This window comes from Thalassophryne amazonica, chromosome 19, assembly GCF_902500255.1.
Source record: "Thalassophryne amazonica chromosome 19, fThaAma1.1, whole genome shotgun sequence".
Classification (NCBI taxonomy): Eukaryota; Metazoa; Chordata; class Actinopteri; order Batrachoidiformes; family Batrachoididae; genus Thalassophryne; species Thalassophryne amazonica.
This window is the reverse complement of record NC_047121.1, coordinates 69084377-69109374: the sequence shown is the minus strand read 5'-3', so window position 1 is coordinate 69109374 and position 24998 is coordinate 69084377. Positions and strand designations below refer to the sequence as shown.

The 24998-nt window shown below is 41.1% G+C and overlaps 1 protein-coding gene and 1 long non-coding RNA gene across 3 annotated transcripts in view; both read left to right on the top strand.

The window, feature by feature from the left end:
- asap2a (ArfGAP with SH3 domain, ankyrin repeat and PH domain 2a) overlaps nt 1-21688 on the top strand; it is a 98305-nt gene extending 76617 nt beyond the window's left edge. For both annotated transcript variants that reach the window (XM_034159366.1, XM_034159365.1), the window contains 14 exons: nt 3916-4049; nt 7157-7251; nt 7518-7707; nt 7930-8015; nt 8828-8943; nt 9292-9359; nt 9446-9553; nt 9781-10027; nt 10789-10938; nt 11863-11965; nt 12333-12391; nt 13340-13419; nt 14450-14569; nt 20312-21688. In XM_034159366.1, the coding sequence (XP_034015257.1) occupies nt 3916-4049; nt 7157-7251; nt 7518-7707; nt 7930-8015; nt 8828-8943; nt 9292-9359; nt 9446-9553; nt 9781-10027; nt 10789-10938; nt 11863-11965; nt 12333-12391; nt 13340-13419; nt 14450-14569; nt 20312-20386 (1631 nt within the window). In that variant the 3' untranslated portion in view covers nt 20387-21688. The remainder of the gene's footprint in view (nt 1-3915; nt 4050-7156; nt 7252-7517; nt 7708-7929; nt 8016-8827; nt 8944-9291; nt 9360-9445; nt 9554-9780; nt 10028-10788; nt 10939-11862; nt 11966-12332; nt 12392-13339; nt 13420-14449; nt 14570-20311) is intronic.
- A 2172-nt stretch (nt 21689-23860) lies between these two features.
- On the top strand, nt 23861-24629 carry LOC117500630. The gene is made up of 2 exons (XR_004557810.1): nt 23861-23890; nt 24309-24629. It is a non-coding gene; the product is annotated as an uncharacterized LOC117500630 (long non-coding RNA).
- The last annotated feature ends 369 nt before the right edge of the window (nt 24630-24998 follow it).

The following is a 24998-nucleotide window of genomic DNA, read 5'->3' as shown; positions in this document are numbered from 1 at the left end:
TGAAATTTATTTAATACTTCATACAAAAGCTTTCTTTAATTTTTTGGTAATGAGTGCTTCATGACACCTGTGTGGAGAAATTCGTTGCATGGTTTGCTCAGGTGTGATTTTGGTCCATTCTTCCACACAGAGACAGTCTTCCATTCTTGAAGGCTCCGTAAGACCTCGTCTATGAACTCTGATCTAGTTCTTTCTGTAGATTTTCTATTGAATTCAAGTCAGCTGATTGGCTGGGCCATTCTAGCACTTTTATTTTCATTCTGTGAAATTATAAGAGAGTTTCCTTCACTGTGTGTTTGGGATCGTTGTCTTGCGAAATGTCCACCCTCGTTTCATCTTCATTATCCTGGTAGATGGCAGCAGGCTTTTTGTTTGTTTGTTTTTTTAATCAAGAATGTCTCAGTACATTTTTCCATTCATCCTTCCTTCAATTATATGAAGGTTGCAAGTGGCGCATGCTGAAAAACAGCCCCACACCATGATGTTCCCGCCTCCAAACTTCACTGTTGGTGTGGTGTTTTGGGGGGTGATGTGCAGTGCCATTGATGGAATGTATTGTGATTGTGGCATCCAAAGAGTTCAATTTTGGTCTCATCTAACTAGACTATATTCTTCCAGAGCTTGTCTAAATGTGCAAAAACTTTAAATGAGCTTCAACATGATTTTTCTTCAGCAGTGAATACAGGCCATGGCGGTGCATTACTTATTGTTTTCTTGTAAACAGTTGTACCTGCTAATTCCAGGTCTTTCTGAAGCTCTCCATAAGTGGTACTTGACTCTTGGAGAACTCTTCTAATAATTCTTTTCAATCATCTGTCAGTAATCTTGTGAGGAGCACCTTATCATGGCTGGTTTATGGTGAAATGATTTTCTTTACACTTTCAGATTATGGCCCCAACAGTGTTCACTGGAACATTCAGAAGTTTAGAAATCTTTCTGTAACCAGTGCCATCTGTATGCTTTGCAACAATAGTGTTGCGAAGATCTTGAGAAAGCGCTTTGTGTTTACCCATCATGAGGTGTTTCTTCCGTGACACCTTGGTAATGAGACACCTTTTTATAGGCCATCGGTTGGGACTGAACCAGCTGATATTAATTTGCACTGACAAGGGGCAGGACCTTTTTCTAATTACTGATCGATTTCAGCTGGCGACTTGGCTTTCCATGCCTTTTTGTTTCTCCGTTTGTACAGGTGCTCAATATCATTTCACATTACACATAATTTATGTGGAACTATGGTTTGATTTCTTTGTATGTTTGAATTACTTGGGCTGTTACTGACATCTAATGACAATTTCATGCCAATAGCACCTTTAGAGATATACCTACTGAGAAGAAATGGTGACGTGTTCGATACTTATTTTACCTGCCATGTGTGTGTGTGTGTGTGTGTGTGTGAGAGAGAGAGAGAGAGAGAGATATTTCTTAAATTTTAAATGAGTCGTTAATAGTTTTAAAATGAATTGGCAGAGATTTTTCTGCGTTTTATGTTATAATGTCAGAAAAATACAGTTTGAAGCAGAGATTTAATTGCTCACCTTTTGAGTTTGGCTTTCTGACAACTGTGGGATTTTTTTTTTTTTTTTTTTTTTTTTTTTTTTTTTGGCAGCCAGCTCAAAACCCAGATGCCAGATTTTTGCTGAATACAATGAAGCATTCTTTTAAAATATAGATTTGCTTGCAGCTGTGTTATGGTCGTCTGGACTACTGTAACGCACTTTATTTCAGCATCAGCCGATGGGCTTTTTCCCGTTTGCAATTAGTCCAGAACGCTGCAGCGCTACTTTTAACAGGGGCCTGGAAGCGTGATCACATAACCCCAACTCTTGCATCTTTGCACTGGCTTCCTATTCATTTTAGAATTGATTTTATTTGTAAGATTTTATGGCCCCTCAGTACATCACTGACCTCCTACAAATTTACTCTCCTGCACGTGCTCCGAGGGCCATTTCCAGCTTGTTGTACCTAAGACGAGACTTAAAACCAGTGGGAACAGGGCTTTCCCTGTGGCTGGCCCCAGACTTTGGAACGCTCTGCCCCTCCATGTCCGAACAGTCCCCACAGTGGAGTGTTTTAAGTCTCATCTGAAGACCCACTTTCTTTCTCTGGTTTTTAACACTGCGTGAGTTGTGCGGTCCTCTGTTTTATTGTTTTTGTTTTTAATTAAGTAGATTTTACTGGTTTTAGCTTTTGTATGCTGTATTTATTTATTTATCTTGCATATTCTACTTATTTTTATTGTTAATTTTCTTATTTTTAATTTATTGGGGTTTTATCTATCATGATTCTATGTGCAGCACTTTGGAATGTTTTTGTTGTTAAATGTGCTACATAAAGTGAATTGGATTGGATGCTGCAAGCATAATGTAACTTTGACAAAATTTACACATAAATTGGTAAATAAATGAAAAGAGAGAGGAAAAAGAAACAATTTTGAGGTCTCTGGTGTGAAAGCTTGACAATAAATTAATGTCAATTATTTGCAGCTTGGGGTGGAAACAATCAGCTAAAGGGCTATGATGTGCAGGAACATGTCACCAGTAAAGTATTAGCATTGGCATGAGCTGAGGCACAATGGAATGTTTTTTTTAAGCCATCGGAAAGTGATCAAGAGATGTTGTGACATTGTAAATAATTGGTTGTTGATATTTAAAGTTCTAATATTAAAATGCAGGAGTGTTACCTTTGTGTCTGACGTATACATATTAGCTCTGATACACAGAGTTTGGTCACTTATCTCTGACAGTGCGTATAGTTTGATTTTTAAAACATAATCAGTCACCTCTTAAATTTCCAGAACCAGCAGCTTTCTGTAAGAAATGTTAAATTTTGCCCCCATAGTGCAGGAATTATTGCCTAAGGACAGCATGTTAACTATCATCACTTCCCCCATCTTTTCCCTTTGCCATTTAAGATAATAATAATAAAACAATTTCCAATTTAAAAATACCAAATGCTTCAAAAAAATAGAACTGCAGTAAAACACAGTAATTAAAAAGAAAAAAAGTGAAATGGAATACAAAAACTAAAGTTAAGAAAATCGATTCTTTTTAGTCCCACAGCTGGGAAATTTGCAGTGTTACAGCTGCAAAGTGAATAGCATATAGAAAAGGAAAAAAAAAACTGCAGAAATAAATCAAATACGTAAACACGCCATATAAAAAGAGAGTAAATTTTTGTCCCTGGATCAGTGGCAGAAAATGAATGCATAAACATTTAGAAATAGGAGAAGTATTATCAATTAGAACCATTAAAATATGATTATACACAAGAGGAAATAAAAACAGGAACAGTTTGTGCAATATAAACAGACACTAATGCACACAAGAAACAGATTTGACATGTTGCACAGTTGAATGCTATTTCTCTGCAGTGAAATCTTGGTACTGCACAGTATGAAGTTGAACTTCACCTGAGTGAATAATGTTGCAGAGTTGGTGTTAATTGTTCAGTCAGTCAGTCGGTTTATGTGTGTATGTGATCTGCTGGTTGTAAAGTCAGACAGCTGAAGGATGGAAGGACAAGCTGTAATGTTCCTTCACACACTGGGAGGAACAGGCTGCCACTCAAGGAGCTGCTCGGTGAGCGTCCTCCATGTGCTGGGAGTCGTTCTCCACCAGAGGTGATAGCTTGGCTCTCATTCTTCTCTTCCCTTTACCTCCCTCACTGGGTGGAGGTGGCACCCTAGGACAGAGCTGGACTTCTTAACGAGCTTAAGTCTCCCCCTGTCGGCATTCGAGATGCTGATCCTACAGGAGAAGGTCTGTTGCCAGCACAGACATGAACCTCAGTCTTCTATGTAGATAATCTTCTCTGGTCTTTCTTATGAAGAGCGTTTGTCTTTTTATAGTGCATCTTCCAGTCACTGTTGTGTTGTTCTCTTTCATAAATGTCTTTCTCTTTTATCTTTGTCAGACCCAACATGGCTGTCCACCAACTTGGGAATCCTGACCTGCATTGAATGTTCTGGGATCCACAGGGAGCTGGGAGTCCACTATTCCAGGATCCAGTCCCTCACTCTAGATGTACTCAGCACCTCAGAACTCTTGGTGGGTCTCTTTTGTCTTCCATCTTCTCACTGAAGGACCTCACGTACTCTGTTTTTGCAACAGTGTGTGTTCCAGTCTACAGAAAAAGAAGAGTGAGAAGAAAGCATCCAGAAGATGGCAGTACCCTGCTGCCATCAGCTAATAGTTTGACGTTGCATGGCAACATCATGGAAAATCATTGACTTCAGAGGTGTATGCAAAAAAATAAATAAAAATTGTGCTTCAGTATCTCATTTAGTTCCAGAGAAAAGGTCATTCATGTATTTTAGGTGATTACCTCTATTTCTCTTTGGATTTTGAAGGTACCATCGTGGACTGTAGAGGATGACCTTTTCACTTGGCACTGACCTTTGACCTGACTTGCGAGAGGATGGTCCACATAGTTTATCCATGAAGGTGTAATTGAAATTGTTCTCAGCCTTTTGAAGATACCGCTGCGGACAGTAGTGGATAACCTTTGACTTGACCTTTACCTTTGACCTATGACATTGACATGACTTGCATTGCAGCAGGATGGCTCCCCAGAGTTTGTAGCACCAAGTTTGATATGAAATTGTTGTTTACTTTTTGAAGATATCGCCATATACAGACAGACATATGGGCGCTGCGTTAGCTTCTTTCTGTGTGGCGGTAAGGCTAATGAATATAGAAGGCCGGTGTATTTTGTAAATATTGGACCAAGCTTGGCAGAAAAAATTCCCAATTCCCAACCTGAGGATTGGGATAATAATCTCATAGAAAGAAATCCCTGTTCAATGTTCCTCACAGCAGTGGATGGAAAAGAAATTATAGACATTGTGAATAATTGTAAATATAAAACATCTACCGATTTAAATGAAATTGATATGGTGGTAAAACAGGTCATTGAATGGATTGTAGAACCATTAACATACATCTGTAACTTATCATTTCAAACTGGTAAATTTCCCAATCAAATGAAAATAGCTAAGGTTGTGCCGCTGTATAAGACTGGGGATAGACACCACTTCACAAATTATAGACCTGTTTCTTTGCTTCCACAATTTTCCAAATTATTAGAAAAGTTATTCAATAATAGATTAGACAAATTCATAAATAAACATAAATTACTTACTGATAGTCAATATGGATTCAGAGCACATAGTTCAACATCACTTGCATTAATAGAATCAGTTGAGGAGATTACAAATGCCATAGACCACAAATTACATTCAGTTGGAATATTTATAGACCTTAAAAAGGCTTTTGATACAATCAATCATGACATATTAATCAGTAAACTTGAACAGTATGGGATTAGGGGGTTGGTGTTGCACTGGGTGAGAAGCTACTTAAGTAACAGAAAACAGTTTGTGAAGTTGGGGGAATATACATCATCATGCTTGGACAATGCTTGTGGCGTCCCACAGGGGTCAGTATTGGGTCCAAAACTGTTTCTAATTTATATAAATGATATTGTCAATGTTTCCAAAATATTAAAATTAGTATTATTTGCAGATGACACAAGCATTTTTTGTTCAGGGGGGGATTTGCAGGAGTTACTGAGGAGGATCAGTATAGAAATGGGAAAATTGAAAATATGGTTTGACAGTCAACAAATTATCATTAAACTTAAGTAAAACAAAATACATGTTATTTGGCTATTGTAATACAGACATAGAGGTTCAGTTACAAGTCGAGGGGGTAGATATTGAAAGGGTACATGAAAATAAGTTTCTGGGGGTGATAATAGATAAGATAAACTGGAAGACTCATATAAAACATATACAAAGTAAACTGTCAAGAAGCATTTCAGTTCTAAACAAAGCGAAACATATTCTGGACCACAACTCACTCCGCATTCTTTACTGCTCACTGGTTTTACCATATTTACAGTACTGTGCAGAGGTATGGGGTAATACTTATAAAGGTACAACACAATCACTATCAGTAATGCAGAAAAGAGCTATAAGAATTATTCATAATACTGGCTATAGAGATCATACAAATCCACTATTTTTACAATCCAAATTCTTAAAATTCACAGACTTGGTTCATTTTCAAACAGTACAAATCGTGTATAAAGCAATAAACAATTTACTTCCAGCAAATATTAAAAATATGTTTTTTAACAGATCAGGGGATTGCAGTCTGAGGGGGGAAATTTAATTTAAAGCATCAGTGGGCACGAACAACATTAAAAGGTTTCTGTATTTCTGTCTGTGGGGTGAGGATGTGGAACAGATTGGGAGTGGGGCTCAAGCAATGTCCAAGCATGAACCAGTTCAAACAGCGGTACAAAAATATGTTTTTTTCTAGGTATAGGGAGGAGGAAGGGTAATGAGGGTTAGGGTGTTTTTGTTTTTTGCTTCGGCTTGTAAATATATAGTATTTTGTATGTAAGTAGGTATGTGTAGGTGTATATTTATGTTTGTGTATATATGTATGTATATGTGTGTGTATATATATATATATATATAGATACCGGTTTAGGTGTGTAGGAATCTATGTGTATATGTGGCAAAGGGTATTACTGGTTGTGGGGAAGAAGGGGTAGGGATAAATAAGCTGATGCTTCACCCTACCCATTTTCGGACATGTTGGGTACACAGTAGGAATTTTTTTGTTCTTTTTTTTACTGATCTATCTTGTAATTGTTGTTGTATCAAATGTTCGAAATAAACAGTTTTCATTCATTCATTTTTATTCATACTTGAAGAGGAGAGTGGCGGTACATGAGCTAAGAGGTGCATGGGGTGGGGTGGGTGTCTGAGGAAACAGGAGCAGAAAGTAACACAAACTTCTCTGAGTCTCTGCACACAATAGCTGAGATTTTATTGGGCTTCTGTAATCACGGTTTGGTGCAGGGATTCATAGTCTGTGGGATGAGTGGGATTAAATGCTTCCAGTTGGGATCGCTTTCCCCCATGTTGAGATGGCTTTTGTTGTTGGAGCCACAATCAGATGGGCGATTTGCAAATCATGACGCTCCTCCCACATTAGCTCAGGATTTCTATGTTGTCCTCATGGAGATGTTGAGTGGAACAAAGACTATGATTTAAGTGTGTGTGTGTGTGTGTGTGTGTGTGTGTGTGTGTGTGTGTGTGTGTGTGTGTGTGTGTGTGTGTGTGTGTGTGTGTGTTCCACAGCTGGCCAAGAATGTGGGGAATGCAGGCTTTAATGAAATCATGGAAGCCTGTTTAAGTGCTGAAAATGTGGTGAAACCAAACGCCACCAGTGACATGTAAGTAACCCCGAGAGGTCCCCACGCTGTCTTTCACAGCAGCAGCTCAAAATCTAAAGTAGGGGTTTCCTGTAACAGATCCCCTGTTTGACTTCACACTGTGCTTCAAGTTCTGTGATTTTTGTGACAAAAATCTTCAGTTACTATCTCTGGCAGCCGATTGGTTGATGCTTAGTTACTAACAAAGACCCACTAATTTCATCTAAAGGGTGAATTTGATCTACACGATGCCACCATTTATGCTTCTCTCCTCCCATCTTTCACAGGCACGCGAGGAAGGACTTCATCACAGCCAAGTACATCGAGAAGCGTTTCGCCAGGAAGAAGTGTCCTGATTCGACCTCCCGGCTCCACACACTGTGTGAGGCTGTGAAGGCTCGTGACATCTTCACGCTCATCCAGGTTTATGCTGAGGGAGTGGATCTGATGGAGCCCATTCCTCTGGCCAACGGACACGTCAGTACATCTCCACTGGAATATTTGACATTTTTTTAAAACTGTGCATGGCTTCTAAAGATGATTCTGAAATCTGAAAGGGGTTTTTGTTTTTTATCACGAAATTGACGTGAAGCTCATATTTTGCCGTTTCATCACTTGCTCTCTTTACTTACTTCAGCATTTTCTGGCAATCATCTCATATTCCCAGGGGTGTTATGTTTTTGTTTTATTAAATGTCAGGAACAGGGTGAGACAGCACTTCATCTCGCAGTCAGATTGGTGGACAGAACATCTCTTCACATAGTCGACTTCCTCACTCAGAACAGGTAAACAAAATTAGACCACTGTATGGTGTCGCCAGGCCTTTGTGCCTCGCTGCATTTTTATTTGACGTGGTGGGTCAGAGATGTAAACAGGGTCCATGGTTGTAGCACCAAACTGTTGAGGGCACCAGGATGCTCCGGTTATTTTAATGTTTTTATTTACAGAATGCAACGTCCTGAAATGCATTATTGCTAATTTTTCTTAGTTTAGATTTAAAACACACAGACAGTCTGACTTTGCACTGTGTAATAAATACTGTAACACCGACCTAATGTGCATCTCATAGTTAAAAGTTTTCATCTTTAAACCCTGAAAGACTATAAAGTCTCTACCTGTGGTCTGATTTCCTTTCCTTAAACAGTTTGCAGCTTTTGGCTGGTATTTGTATATTTTGATGGAATAGATATATTTCCAAATGTGCAACAAAGCTGCTCTGTGCCAAACCTCAGAAATTAAGCAGAGGAGGTCCAGATTAGTAATTGGCTCAGGAAGCATTTAGGAACATGTTTCCTGGATTGGATGCAAGTTTCTCCATACTGGAGCTGTGTGCAGAAGGGCGTCTGGCGGAAAACTTGTGGCAACTTGACCCAGAGCAATTTTCAGTTGGGGCCAACTGAAAGCGAAAATAAAATTCTAAATCTATCACTTTATAGCAAAATACTGCTTCGGGATGTTAAATTCTTCTGATTTTTGTCTATGGTGGATGCTAACCTGTCGTCATGTGACACTTGTTGGAGGATACTGGATATGTAGAGCAGCGCCGGAGAAAGTGGGGCTTTATTTTTAGTTTTCTTTTCTCTGAATCTCTTTGCAGTCTGAATCTGGACAAGCAGACAGCCAGAGGCAGCACAGCGCTGCACTACTGCTGTCTGACTGACAACAGCGAGTGTCTGAAACTGCTGCTGCGAGGAAAAGCCTCCATAGACATCGGTAAGGAAACATAACAGCAAACATGACCTCTCTGCTGCATTCGCAGGCTTCTTAAAAAAAAAAAAACACCACCACCTTGCACACAGCTGCTTGGCTGTTTGGTTTCCAGCCATATGTACTTTGCCAACTCTTTCTCACAACACAAATCTTTCGGCCTCAGTGTGACACCAAGAGAACACAAAGATAACAGCCACGGAGTGAAACCAGAGAGTTGTTCTGTGTGGGAACGGGTTTTTGTTAGGTTTGCCTCATGTTAGAAAAAGAGAAAATAAAATGGGCTTTGTGTTTGTGGTTGTGTGGCGAGTGGACACAACACTGATTATACAGCACGAGTCTGTTGTTTTGCAGCCAATGAGGCAGGAGAGACGCCGCTGGATATCGCTCGCCGGCTCAAACACCTCCAGTGTGAGGAGCTGGTGAGTTTTATATGTTTCTGTTTGACTTGATGCCACACAGATCACAGTGCTGTCAGTCACTGTTGTTTGCGATGTTACCTGTACAGCTGAACCAAGCGCTAGCAGGAAAATTTAACGCTCACGTCCACGTGGAGTATGAATGGCGTCTGCAGCATGAAGATTTGGATGAGAGTGACGAGGATCTGGATGAAAAGGTAGGAAACGGTTTTGAAGAAAGTGAATGTAATGTGGTTATAGAAGCTTCATCAAAACAAAGTAAAAACAAAAACAAATCTGCAATACACAAATAAAATTAGAACTGCATAAATGTATAGCACATGCATTTTCCAAATGTCATTTTTTCCATTCTGTTTTTGGAAATTGATCATTTACTGACACACTATGGGCATACTGATGTTCTGATCTCCTGCTGCTCATCCAGCCCAGTCCTCATCGCAGAGATGAGCGTCCGGTCAGCTGTTACACTCCGGCCAGCAACTCCCACCTCCACTCCAGCCTGACCTCAGCGGGCCATGACGGCGTCGGCCTCACCAAGGATAAACTGCGAGGCGCCTACATGCCCAGCCTGGTGAACAACGAGACCTACGGCACCATTCTCACCTCTGGCTCGCCTCAGTCCAGCCTGCCCTCCACCACGTCCGCTCCTCCTCTGCCCCCAAGGAATCTGGGTGAGCCTGTGGGGGGGGTGCAGATTAATTTGTGATTACTGATGTAGCTGGATGATAAATAAATCATTAAAGGAAGTTAAATCACAAACCTGTTGAATTAGGTTAGCCTTTCTGATACAAATGTGATGACCTGGCCAAAGGGGGGGGGCCTTGATTGGCACGGGCAACTCCTAGAATCTGATTGGCCACCCCATTGTAAACTATGATTGGTGACCTGCCCAGTCAAAGACAGAGTGAACATGTCAGTTACATGTGTAGAGGTCATTATTGTCATGCGGGTTGGTATGGAACCACTTATCCTACGTGGAAAAATGATATCAAACAAGCTCATTTGATGTGTGCGCACTCATACTTCATACCACCCCTGAATAAATCAATGCCCCACCCCAATCCAAAAAGTCTGGATGTGCCGTTGCTCCCTGCCACTGTAAAGCTCCGGTTGGCCAGAGCTGAGTGAGTCACAGCAGCCTGTGTAAACCATTGCTGGGTTAGAAATCTAAAAACACATTCTTATAAATATTGGTATTATTTGATTAAAATGTAATTAAACTCTTCTGGATTCCTTACAAACCACAGGCGTTTGATGACCATCACACTCTTTAATCATTTTAGTGGTTGCCTGGAAATCTGCCAAAGTGAACCGGCGACCTCTGTGCAGCCCACAACATTCTGCACATTCCCACTGCACATTAAAGCGTCGGCCTCAATTAGACTCAAATTGAAACAGCTTGACTCTTAACGTGGACACTGTTTCTCCTCAGTCCAGTTAGCCGGTCTGGGAGGGATCAGCCAATCTTCAGCCTCAAGCAGCTGGAAGCCTGGTTCATTAGACCTGGTTGGGCGACAGAGGTCCTCCTCTGATCCTCCTAACATGCACCCTCCTGTTCCTCTGAGACTCACTTCGACTGGAGGTATGAGCATCTTTGGACCCGTTTCACCACCTCAGGCTTATTTCAGTCATTGTTCCATCATTTCAGCATGAAAAACCAGTGCCATCTTAATGCGGCCAGTGAAAGAATAAATTTTAATATTTATTTTTACACATTAATTTAAGGGTTTGGATATAATCACATGCAAACAAGCCTACTGAACAGACTGTCATCCTCTGAACCAGCGCTTCAAATAATAATAGTCATTGCTGCTAAATTGAACAAATTCACACCTTTCTTGGGTTCCCCTTTAGAGAACCACCCACGCTAATGTTTCAGCTCAGCCGCTCACGCTGTGATTTGATGACATTGATATTCATACACATGTGAATATGGATAAGCAGCTGGATAATTGTCCGTAGGATAGGAAGCCACCGTAGCTCAGTTCTCACAGATTAGCACCATTCGTTTTAATAATTCCCTGTGAATAACGCGACCTGCATCTTACTATAAAGAACGTACTGTATGTGTACACACACACACACACACACACACACACACACACACACCACCAGCAGGGTGAGTTTTTGCTTGTAAAATTAATGCAGTCAGTCAATCAGTGAATGAGACGGTCTACAAAATGTCCATAACTGCATTAAAAAAAACTGCTGCATATTCAGTGTTGACGTTTTGGATTCTGACCGATGCAGCTGAAGGCCAGTGAACCTTCTATTTTTGGCCACATTGGCATCTTTTAACATGCAAGATAAAACACACAGACAGGCCTATTGATTAGCCCCCCTCCCCCCTTTTTAAATACATTTTTGACATTTTCTTGTCTGCTGTCAGAGGCATGTGTAATTGTGAAACACAAAACAAAAATGTCTGGAAATTCTGTTTTTATTCACATCAAACTGTATATTGTGTGTATTGCTGTAAGTGTACTTTTGTCACTGTGCACCTTAGGGATGGCCCCTCCTCCTGCAGCAAAGGCAACGGCTCTGATGGAGTCGATGAGCATGCGGAGTAAATCGGGGTCGCGGGCCGGGCCCCCAAAGTCACCTGTGGGGTAAGACCATAAAACCACGTGTACACATTGACAGTTTTAATTGTAGGTGTAAGCAAACACCAGACTAACAGCAAAGTGAACATATTAATATTATTTATTCATTTTGCGTCAGGCTGCAGTTTGTGTCCTGCTGTTTTGCAGTCTGCTGTTTGTTTCACAGAGAGAAATGAGCCTGCAGCTTCGTCATCATTTCGTCGGTTCATTAGCTTCATGCTAATCTCTGCTCGGAGCAACACGAGCAGAAACTGAGTAGTTTCTGACGTTTGTCTTTTGACTTGTAGTGGAACAATGAATCTGTCCCACAGCTGTTAATATCCTCAGATATAATGATCTTCCAGTAAATGATGTTCTATTTCTTCTTTTTTAGGAATGAGAAAAGCTTTAGCAGAGGACCTCTAACTCGATCAGAATCGATGGAAAGGCCGGGTCAGTAAATGGATAAGTGGCAGAAAATCAGTGCATTTACACAAAACACAATGGCGCCACAGAGTGATTAGCAAAATGTCACCGTGTTGACTCGCCGTCTGTCGGCTCATGTTGCTTTGTGCAAACGTGGAAAGTTTGTTGTCGCTATGATAGAAGGAGAGAGCATATCTCACCCATATTGGCCTCTCTTCATTGGCTTCCTGTTAATTCTAGAATAGAATTTAAAATTCTTCTTCTTACTTATAAGGTTTTGAATAATCAGGTCCCATCTTATCTTAGGGACCTCATAGTACCATATCACCCCAATAGAGCGCTTCGCTCTCAGACTGCAGGCTTACTTGTAGTTCCTAGGGTTTGTAAGAGTAGAATGGGAGGCAGAGCCTTCAGCTTTCAGGCTCCTCTCCTGTGGAACCAGCTCCCAATTCAGATCAGGGAGACAGACACCCTCTCTACTTTTAAGATTAGGCTTAAAACTTTCCTTTTTGCTAAAGCTTATAGTTAGGGCTGGATCAGGTGACCCTGAACCATCCCTTAGTTATGCTGCTATAGACTTAGACTGCTGGGGGGTTCCCATGATGCACTGTTTCTTTCTCTTTTTGCTCTGTATGCACCACTCTGCATTTAATCATTAGTGATTGATCTCTGCTCCCCTCCACAGCATGTCTTTTTCCTGGTTCTCTCCCTCAGCCCCAACCAGTCCCAGCAGAAGACTGCCCCCTCCTGAGCCTGGTTCTGCTGGAGGTTTCTTCCTGTTAAAAGGGAGTTTTTCCTTCCCACTGTAGCCAAGTGCTTGCTCACAGGGGGTCGTTTTGACCGTTGGGGTTTTACATAATTATTGTGTGGCTTTGCCTTACAATATAAAGCGCCTTGGGGCAACTGTTTGTTGTGATTTGGCGCTATATAAAAAAATTGATTGATTGATTGATGTCATTTCCTCATGTGTTCCAGCTAAGGAAGTTCCAGGATGTTCCCAGAACTCCGTAGGTCAGTCTCTGCCTCTGGCACCAATGCCAAGGAAAACTTACCCAGTGAGTGCTGAACTTTTTTTCTCACTTTTAAGAGATGGAGATTTTAGCAGCTTTGTGTTTTTATGTTATTATTTTTGTGTGACCACTTTCAGACATCAGTGGATCAGCCAGTGTTTGGAGAGTGTGTTCAAAAGAAAGAAACACTGATGCATTGTGATACGACCAACTCCAGTTACACCACTCTACCCAAAGCTTTGTATGAAATAATCAAATAAATAATGTCAAATATTTTTAAATTGGTATAAATATGTAAATTGATATAAATATAATACCTTTAAAAATCATAATAATGATATTTCTCTGGGAGTCACATTTTATTTGTAACAAATTATGGTTGTATTTAATCATGTTTTCATATATAAGTTGCATTCACTTTTGAAAGAATTTCACAAGAATTCAAGAAAAAAAATTATGGCATTCTGAAGAAACTATTCAGTTATGCGCTAGTTTAAAGAACGTCAACCAATATTCTAATGGAGCAAAAATGTTGCTGTTTTGTAATGGCAGATAATGTAGAATGTGTGTGTGTGTGTGTGGGGGGGGGAAACGACAATAATAAAATAAGTCACTTTGAAATGTAGAAGTCACAGGACCTGTCAAACATCTTAAAAGCGCAACATTTAGTCAGGCTTCTTCAGATTAGATTATATTAGATTAGATAGAACTTTATTAATCCCTTGGGAAGACTCCTTCAGGGAAATTGAGGTTCCAGCAGTATTGTATAGCAGCACACAGGGTAAGAAGCACACAGAGTATCAAAAGTGAAAGTAAAAAGAAAAACAGTTTGCAGATATAAATATAAATACCAGGCATACTGATCAATACTGGTTTTCTGTCTACTATTGTTCCTCTCATTCCCGACCTCTGTCTTCCTGTTACTCCTCCTCCCCGGAGTGAGGAGTTGTATAATGTTGCACAGCGCACTCAAACACAATAAAAATTACAGTTCACTTATTAAATGTGTAACAGCTGAATAACATTTCCTCACCTGCAAAACTTTTACAAGCTTGTATGCGTTTTTTTCTCTCAGAAGCAGAGGCCAAAGCGGGTGAAAGCCGTCTACAACTGCGTGGCCGATAACCCGGACGAGCTGACCTTCTCCGAGGGAGAGGTGATCATTGTGGACGGAGAAGAAGACCAGGAGTGGTGGGTCAGTGTCTCTGCAGCTGCTACCCACTGTGTGTTCCTGTTCACACTGTTAGCATGTTAGCAGCGCAAAAAGTGGCCCAAGTCCAGCTCTGGTTCCAAAACGTGGACATCAGAGTGCTCTGTAACCACGGAGGCAAAAAACAAGGCCATGATCTCATTCTGGCCAGTACCCTGCTCCTCATGCGCCGCCTCGTTTTCCGCCTGCTGTTGCTTCCTCTGTGGAGCCGCTTGTGTAACGCTGAGCAGCTGTAGCTTGTTTTCCTGCGAGCCACCTCTTTAGATATGACCGTATTTAGTCAGTCTCTCTGCATGGACCCAAAGTCCCTCTGGGGTCTGGACCACATTTCCTCACTGTATTCAGCAGCCTAGTCATTCTGCATGTGTTGTGGATATTGAAGTGGTTGCATGAGACAGAGCCGTAAACGATGCAGCGGTCAGCTGTGGTGAGACTTCAGAATAAAGATGCAGCGTCAAATCTTGATCAGGCCTCTTTGCCCTGAAGCCATTAGTGCCTCAACAGCACGATAAAGATCAAGTCATTTGATTTCCAGTTGATAGTTTTTAACTGTCGGTCCAAAGCTTGGTGGAGTTGTTTTGTTGCCACGGTGGGTTTGCTTTCTAATTCACTTGCGTTTGTGCTTTTACATACAGTAGTGTTCAGAATCATAGTAGTGCTATGTGACTAAAAAGATTAATCCAGGTTTTGAGTATATTTCTTATTGTTACATGGGAAACAAGGTACCAGTAGATTCAGTAGATTCTCACAAATCCAACAAGACCAAGCATTCATGATATGCACACTCTTAAGGCTATGAAATTGGGCTATTAGTAAAAAAAAAAAAACTAGAAAAGGGGGTGTTCACAATAATAGTAGTGTGGCATTCAGTCAGTGAGTTCGTCAGTTTTGTGGAACAAACAGGTGTGAATCAGGTGTCCCCTATTTAAGGATGAAGCCAGCACCTGTTGAACATGCTTTTCTCTTTGAAAGCCTGAGGAAAATGGGACGTTCAAGACATTGTTCAGAAGAACAGCGTAGTTTGATTTAAAAAGTTGATTGGAGAGGGGAAAACGTATACGCAGGTGCAAAAAATTATAGGCTGTTCATCTACAATGATCTCCAATGCTTTAAAATGGACAAAAAAAACCAGAGATGCATGGAAGAAAACGGAAAACAACCATCAAAATGGATAGAAGAATAACCTGAATGGCAAAGGCTCACCCATTGATCAGCTCCAGGATGATCAAAGACAGTCTGGAGTTACCTGTAAGTGCTGTGACAGTTAAAAGACGCCTGTGTGAAGCTAATTTATTTGCAAGAATCCCCCGCAAAGTCCCTCTGTTAAATAAAAGACATGTGCAGAAGAGGTTACAATTTGCCAAAGAACACATCAACTGGCCTAAAGAGAAATGGAGGAATATTTTGTGGACTGATGAGAGTAAAATTGTTCTTTTTGGGTCCAAGGGCCGCAGACAGTTTGTGAGACGACCCCCAAACTCTGAATTCAAGCCACAGTTCACAGTGAAGACAGTGAAGCATGGTGGTGCAAGCATCATGATATGGGCATGTTTCTCCTACTATGGTGTTGGGCCTATATATCGCATTCCAGGTATCATGGATCAGTTTGGATATGTCAAAATACTTGAAGAGGTCATGTTGCCTTATGCTGAAGAGGACATGCCCTTGAAATGGGTGTTTCAACAAGACAATGACCCCAAGCACACTAGTAAACCAGCAAAATCTTGGTTCCAAACCAACAAAATTAATGCCTCACAGATGTGAAGAAATCATGAAAAACTGTGGTTATACAACTAAATACTAGTTTAGTGATTCACAGGATTGATAAAAAAGCAGTTTGAACATAATAGTTTTGAGTTTGTAGCATCAACAGCAGATGCTACTATTATTGTGAACACCCCCTTTTCTACTTTTTTTACTAAGAGCTCAATTTCATAGCCTTAACAGTGTGCATATCATGAATGCTTGGTCTTGTTGGATTTGTGAGAATCTACTGAATCTAATGGTACCTTGTTTCCCATGTAACAATAAGAAATATACTCAAAACCTGGATTACTCTTTTTAGTCACAGAGCACTACTATTATTCTGAACACTACTGTGCGTGTGTGTGTGTGTGTGTATATATATATATATATATATATATATATATATATATATATACACACAGATTTCACATAGATTTTGATGCTATTAAAGCTTATTTTCTTTCTTATACGTTTGACCAAGTACTTTTAAAGCTAAATGGATTACATTTCTCTAGAGCTTTTTCATCTTAGTTTTTCTGTTCATCCAGTTGGGGGATCAAACCTGTAACCTTTCTCACACTAGGTCACTTCTATAACCCCTAGTTTTCCACTTCTGTTATTATGTCTTAATAAAATAAATGGTTGCACGTATGTCTACAGCATAAACATTCATTCATTTTCTGCTGCTTACACGGGTTTGCAGTGACAGTAGACCTCATCCCGTACTTCCCCGTTCTCTGCCGAGTCCTCTAACTCTTCCTGGGGGATCTTGAGGTGTTTACAAGATAGCTGGGAAATATAATCCCTCCAGCATGTCCTGGGTCTTCCCTGGGGCCTCCTCTGAATTGGATGTGTCCAGAAGACCTCCCGAGGGACACCACCAGAGGGCATCCTCGCCAGGTGCCCAAACCACCAAAACTGGCTCCGTTCCATGTGAAGAAGCTGTACTCAGTTGCTCCTGGATATTTGAGTTTCTCGCCCTGTCCTTGGATGTAAACCCAAATACCCGACAGAGGAACTGAATTTCTGCCATTTCTATCCTCTATCTCGTTTTTTCAGTCAGTTTAGTTTGGTAATGTTTATTGTTGGTTTGCTTTAATGAAAATGTCCAAAAGATAATCAAGGGTTGACAAATGTCCACTTTACTCATGACTGATGCTTTTGTTTGCAATAAACCGTTTTGGTGTTTAAGGTATTTCATCTTATCATTGGCATAAAGTTGACTTTCTGAAGTCTAGAAGTAACGACATCCCCCGGCCAAAGCAGGAAAGGCTGGTACCCACTTACAGCTGGGTGGACTGGGACAGTGCAGTCTTGTCCAAGAACACAGAGAAATGGCACGTTCGGGATCCAAACCCAGGTTATCATATTAGTAGGGAAACTCTGTATCCTGCTGATCTACCTGCTTTACATTACAAACACATCTTCTTCATTCATACTTTAAAGGGGTCTCTTTTGCTATCAGGTTTTAATGTCTTATTATTAAGTATTATAAACATTTATTTTTGTCAGTGTAATAAATTTACAGAATAGTAAGTAAGAATTACAACTTTTCTGATTTAATTATTTGCAAACACAATAAAGCCCATAACTATTTAACTTAATCAGTTTATGGTTTAAACATGGTGGAAGGATGTTAGCGAAAGATAAAGTGGTTCAATTTAAAGGCAGATAGAATAATGTTATGGTATCACTAGCATGTTGCCAGTGGGGATCCACAGGCTCTAGATTGGGCAGCGTTTATAAAATAGGTAGGTGACATTTTTTCAAGGGTGGTAATAAATTAAGCAAGGCTTTTATAATGGGTTGGAATGGTGTGTGAGTGCAGAATGTTTTTAGAAAAGGAACTCAACCCTTTTATTTCCTGTTAATTATGACATTTTTTAATGTTAATTTACTGTCTTCATGTAGTCATCAATTTAGGTTCTTATCATACACACTATTGTTATCAGTATTAGTTTAATTTTATTTTATTTTTGCTTCTATTTGTGATTTGATTGTTAAATGGCCCACAATGGAGGTGTTTTCACTTTCTTGGTGAAAACACCAAAAAAGTGATGGTCTAGTGGTTAAGCGTTGGACTTGAGGCCAGACGATTCTCGGTTCAAATCCCAGCCTGACTGGAAAATCACTAAGGTCTTTAATCCCCTATTACTCCCGGTATGTAGTGAGCGCCTTGTATGGCAGCACACTCACATCGGGGTGAATGTGAGGCATTATTTGTAAAGTGCTTTGAGCGTCTGATGCAGATGGAAAAGCGCAATATAAATGCAGTCCATTTATTTTACCATTTACCTTTTTTTTTTTTTTTTTTTTAATGGTAATGATTCCAAACACTGACAATATCTGGGATTATTAGTGCCTGTTGTTACTTTAGGATCAATAATAATCCAGTTGTGCAGTTTTCTGAAATTGTTGAACTCCTGTCTCACCTCAACAAACAGGGTGATGTTCTACTTTTCTGTTTTTAACTTTTATAGATGTTTTACTTTTTTTTAAAGTTTTTTTTTTTTTTTTTTTTAAGTTGAAGACTTCCCCTTAGTATAAATTATCAGTTGGCTTTTTTTGTAAACTAATAACAATATGATATATATGAAAGGATTTTTAAATTTCCTTCCATCCATTTTCTTCCGCTTTATCCGGAGTCGGGTCGCGGGGGCAGCAGCTCAAGCAAAGCCGCCCAGACCTCCCGATCCACACACACCTCCCCCAGCTCCTCCAGGGGAACCTCAAGGCGTTCCCAAGCCAGCCAAGAGATGTAGTCCCTCCAGCGTGTCCTGGGTCTTCCCCGGGGCCTCCTCCCAATGGGACGTGCCCGGAACACCTCTCCAGCGAGGCGTCCAGGGGGCATCCGGAAAAGATGCCCGAGCCACCTCAACTGACTCCTTTTGATGTGGAGCAGCAGTGGCTTGACTCCAAGCTCCTCCCGAGTGACCGAGCTCCTCACCCTATCTCTAAGGGAGCGCCCAGCCACCCTGCGGAGGAAACTCATCTCGGCCGCTTGTACTCACGATCTCGTTCTTTCGGCCATGAGCCAAATCTCATGACCATAGGTGAGGATCGGAACGTAGATCAATCAGTAAATCGAGAGCTTTGCCCCCCTACTCAGCTCTCTCTTCACCACGACGGTCCAATACAGCGACCGCATCACTGCAGATGCTGCACCGATCCGTCTATCGATCTCACGCTCCATCCGTCCCTCACTCGTGAACAAGACTCCGAGATACTTAAACTCCTCCACTTGAGGCAAGGACACTCCACCGACCTGAAGAGGGCAAAGCACCTTTTTCGGTCAAGAACCATGGCCTCGGATTTGGAGGTGCTGATTTTCATCCCGGACGCTTCACACTCGGCTGCAAACCGCCCCAGTGCACGCTGAAGGTCCTGATTTGACGAAGCCAACAGAACCACATCGTCCACAAACAGCAGAGACGAGATTCTGTGGTTCCCAAACCAGACCCCCTCTACACCTTGGCTGCACCTAGAAATTCTGTCCATAAAAATAATGAACAGAACCGGTGACAAAGGGCAGCACTTTAAATTTATTATGAAAAAAAATTAAATTGATGATAAACATTACTTTCATAAACATGCTATTTTGTTTGATATAACTGTTCCACTTGTGCTCAGCTTGTTTGCATTCTGTACTATTTCTTGTTCGATAGTAGCGCTTTGTGTTGCATAAATATTGTTGGATCAGAAAACCTATCATAGCTTTTCATTTTCAGGTGTAGAAGATGTTTAAATTGACTTAAACGGCGATAATAAGGAAGGTTTTTCTTACGTCATCCTTGACTTGCAAGGTAATATTGGGAACGTCACGTGAAACCAGACGTTGTGTTGTAGCTTTGTGTGATAGCGTTTTAGCATTGTGTTAGATGGTCAAAGGTGGTCTTGTGGAACTGTGAGCTACAATGAAAATATTTTGTGTGCATGTGGGTGGTACCTTCCTGATCCACCCTCTCGCTTCCTTTTCCACAGCTGGGCCACATTGAAGGAGATCCAATAAGAAGAGGAGCCTTCCCGGTCACCTTTGTCCACTTTATTGCTGACTGAAACATCGTCCCAAGTCGGATTCTGCGTCCCTCCTTCACCCTCATGTGTCTGTTTTGTCACCACCAACACCTTCACAGACATTGACCGCAATGTCGAGACTGCAACTGTAGTAGGGAGTCACTGCAACCAAACCCCAAGGACTCATGGGATTGTTTGTGGTTTTAATACTTGCTGTTAACATTGTGAGTGTGTGTGTGCGTATATATATATAATGATTGTAGCGACCTCTGGCAATAAATGCACTTTTCTCGTCTTTACCCAGGTTACAGCGTGACGTGACATAATGAAGGTTGAAGACGAATGAAGGCTTACGTGTTTTTCGTTGAGCTGAATTATAGACGTCAGTCGTTGTACTGACAAATGTGTTTTAAGTGCAAACATAAAAGTAGCTCACATACTTAAATTCCGCCTCCCTACAAGCGCCAATTTTGAAACATTCGCCTTTACGAATTTTCTTCCCAGGTGAAATGTTTGAGCTCGGCCTCCCACTGAGAAGCAGACATTTTTTTCCTAATGGTGCTAAACTTGAAGTATACTGCAAGTCACACCCAAGGTGGCGCTGCACAGCCCCAACACTTGTCTTTTATTTCTCTGTCGGAGCAGTTTTAAAGCGGCGGGCTGTCCTTGCTCCAGCTCCCTCTTTTTGTTTCGGGCCACACAACAACGTCAAATTGAATCGTGGCAGCTGGTATTTGACTTCGGCCAAGCTTGACTTGTTCGACACCTTCCAGTCTCTATTTGAGGATGTGTTTTTGTGCACATTTGCTCTGCACAGACTACGCTGGGAATAAAAGAAAAAGGGACAAAAAGCAGCAGCAGGAGCCAAATGGGGAGGAAAAACATTCTCGTTAAACCTCTTGTGGTCCCGTAATGTAGAAAGAGGAGTTTATAGTGTTTGTGTTAGCATATAAATCGGAAACATTCAGTTGCAGAGCAACTCCTTTGTGTATAGAAATGATGTATGTGGATATTTAGGCGTTTCACCTGAAACCGGACCATCAGTATGTGAATTGTAGCTTTGTTCTGTTTTAAAGTGATCCTCACTGGAAATGGGAAGATTTAATATGTGTACATAGATTTGTGTTTTATTTAAAGGTTTTTAAAAAATGCAGAGCTATAACCCAGGTAGTAAATGTGTTGTAATGCACTGGGGCGATGACCCTCGACCCAACCTGCTGGTTATGTACATTCTAGCAACTAGAAGAATAAAGTAAGAATTCTGTAGATCAGTGCAGCGGGTCGTAACTCTTAATGTGTAAATGCAGAAAAGAGAAACTGGAAAAATAAACTTTGAAAAACAGGCTACTGTCCAACTTTAATGAGCCATTCATGCAGTGGTAACGCAGGCATTGCCATACTTTAAAAACTGAGTGATGTGGAGTGTGACAGTTATAGCTGATTGTGGGCAAAGTAAAATTGGTTGCTGCATCAACGGCACCTTCTGCTGGAGTATGTTCCAGCCTGCCTTACATTTATGGCTGAGTTTTCCTTCTGTGTGTGACACACAGTAACTCAGTGTTGTGTGTGTGTGTAAAGTTAAGAGCAGATGATGGAGCTGGGAACAGATCAGTGGCTGCTCCAGATGTTTTTTTTTTGGGGGGGGGGGGGGGGGGGTTAGTAATATGCATTTTAAAGCAGTCAATTTTACATAACAGATGACTTAATAAAATTCTCACTTACACAAATATGCATCCCGAAGCATCATCAGCTGCCCATGAATGTTATCTAGTGATGTGAAGGTGTAATGTGACAGACCGTAGTAGTGCCAAGGTTGTGCAAAAATTCCCAGTGATGTCGCAGCGTGCATGCAAATGCAAGCAATTACCAAAGTTTGCAATGGGGAAAAAATAACTTTTGGACGTCATGAAATTTCCACCACAGCACAATGGTGAAGTATAACAGTTCATCAGACACCCTTCTGTAAACTAAGATCCTCCCAGGTATGGACAAAATGTCAGACTGTGACCTTCCAGGATGCATGTCTGTAAAAAGTGAGGAATGGGGCTTTAAGCCCAGGTTACACATAGACAGTTTTGTCTGCGTGTAGTACATAGACCGAAGTTCACGGTAGTTCCGGCTGTTTTTGCAGTGGAAAGGGGCAGAGCATTTCGCCGGTGTTTTGAGTGCCATACTAGCCGCAAATACGCGGATAAAACGCCGCTAAATCCGCCGAATAAAGTGATGTTTTGACGCCATAGCATCCGGCATACGTCAGGCAATGGGGGTTAATACTCAGTTCTATCCTTTACAATCGCAGATTAAGACGCGTGTGAGAATGGCGGTGTTCTGCTGCCGCCGATAATGCCCTGTGTACCGCTAGATTTATCCAGGCAAATCCTGCGTTACTCCAGGAACTTTTGCTTATAGGCACCGCCCCCAGAGTATAATAGGCTGAAGCAGCTGTCAGTGCAGGGTGAGGGAGCTCATCTCTCAGCCTTTTTTCTCCTTTTTCCCCTCCTCAACGTGTTGCTCATTTCCACCACAGGCCTCTCCTCTGCTTCTGAACCAGACCTCTTGGTAAGTCCTTGCCGCTGCCAATTTTATTTTAGGAGGCATACTGGAGATTCTCTGCAAAAATATCTGGAGCTGGCCGCGAGTGAGAGACCTGCATGCAGCGCGCTAGCGTTTTTATACTGACCGCGGCCTATCGGGCGTTTGGAACGCCGTTAACCAGGAGGTGGCGTTTAGAACAGCGTACTGTCTGCCTCTGTCGCCGGTTAAAACGCCTTTGAGGACGCCGATGTGGGCTCTACGTCGTTTTACATGCCGTTGATTAGGGATACAACGCCGGCCGCCAATTACGGCGGTGTAAACTGCGGGACTACAGGAAGGGGCGGGATGACATGGCGATTAAAAAGTATCAAACGCCGTTGTTCGCGTTGTCTCCGTCGTCAGGCCACTTCTCCGGGAGTGCTCCCGGAATTATTCGACATGTTGAATAATTTTTTCGACGATTCCCGGTGAAGCCGGAACCAAACCACGCCCCCGTGCGCCGGCGTTAACTACGGCGTGTGATCCCTAAAACGGCCCGGAGGGGGCAAAATCCCTGTGAGACGCTTCAGGGAGAGTTTACGTCTAAGTGTAAACAGGGCTTTACCCTTCAGACAGGGCAGTCACAATCAAGGCTTGTCTCCTTTAGGTGGCGATATTCCCCAATCCTTATGTTGGTGTATGAACCTATTTCTCATTTTCACCAGGTTCTCGTTCCTGGATGGAGTTGCGTAATAAGGAAATAATCCAAATTTTATTCAAACTAAATGGAGTAATATAACAAAATAAAGCAGTCTTACGTTATATGAGCGGCGTGAACGTGCCAAGTTGATCCCAGGGCCGTGTATAAGCAATGAAACGTGGGGCATTATAAGACCAGAACAGTAAAAGAATGTTTGTGGTGGTGACAGAACAAAAGCTGAAAGCATCTGACTTTTTAGGACAACTGAAACTTTTAGAGCAGTCTGTGGCACAAAACCGCACCAGAATTCCCCCCTTCTTCTTTAATATGATGTTAACACGGGTCTACAGCCAAGTTGCTTCTGAAATAAAGATAGTCAAACTTAACTAATTTTGGCCCACGGAAAATGAAAATGTTTGAAATTGTTGATTGACTGTGGTTTTAAGAAATGCTACGACTGTGCTACTACGGATTAATATATAACCCTTTTGCTGATTTTTAAAGTGTTACAAAAAGAGAACCAGTTAAATATTATACAAGCAGTCAGAGAAACATACCCATGTTTATGATTCTTCATGAAAACTCTACTGTTAATATAATTATGTAGACGCAAAATGTAAAACCTTGTATATCTTGGAAACAGCCAGTTAGACATTGTTAATGTCATTTGAATTCAATTCAGGCCAAAATCAATAGTAAATAGCACATTTTATTTCTGAAGCAGACGACTTTTAAATATTTGTATACCAGTTTAATTTGGGCCGTATTGAAAGTACAGGCAGGTTCCTCATGGGTTTAGTACAAGTCATCAAGATCACCTTTAATTTAAAAAAAGACATGTTTGCATTTTTTATTGTACCTTCGTGCATTTCAGTGTTGCTAACAATATTTGTATCTCTTCTGTACTGGTGAAAAGCAAGACATAAAACAGTTTTATACAAATGTGTTCAAGTTACTATGATGTTTTTCACACAATCGTGAGCAAATTACGTGAATTTCATGTCGATTACAAATTTTAAAAACAAGAAAAAGCTTTCTGTACCAATAAATGCTTTGGAAATATTAGAAAAACAGATCTGTAATCATTAAATATCTTTAAAATCCACACACATTGAGGAGTCGTAACATTTGGTCTAATGTACCTTTAAGTCAGAACCTGCAGTTTGTACCAAACATTTTTCTTTTAAATCATCCACATGTCAGAAGGATCTGAACAGCATCCATTTCAAAACGTGACGTGTTGAGGAATGAGTCGTCTCCAACCAATCTGTTAGGAAATCAACTGTTGATGTTTACAAAAGTTTTGTACCATAAATGACAATAAATAACTGCTGCATCAGCAACAGCTGATGGTTTTTCATGCAACCATTTCCCTCTTTAAAGATTAGAAAACATAGTGCAATGCTAAAATGCCCTTGGCCGTATGAGGATGTAAACAAC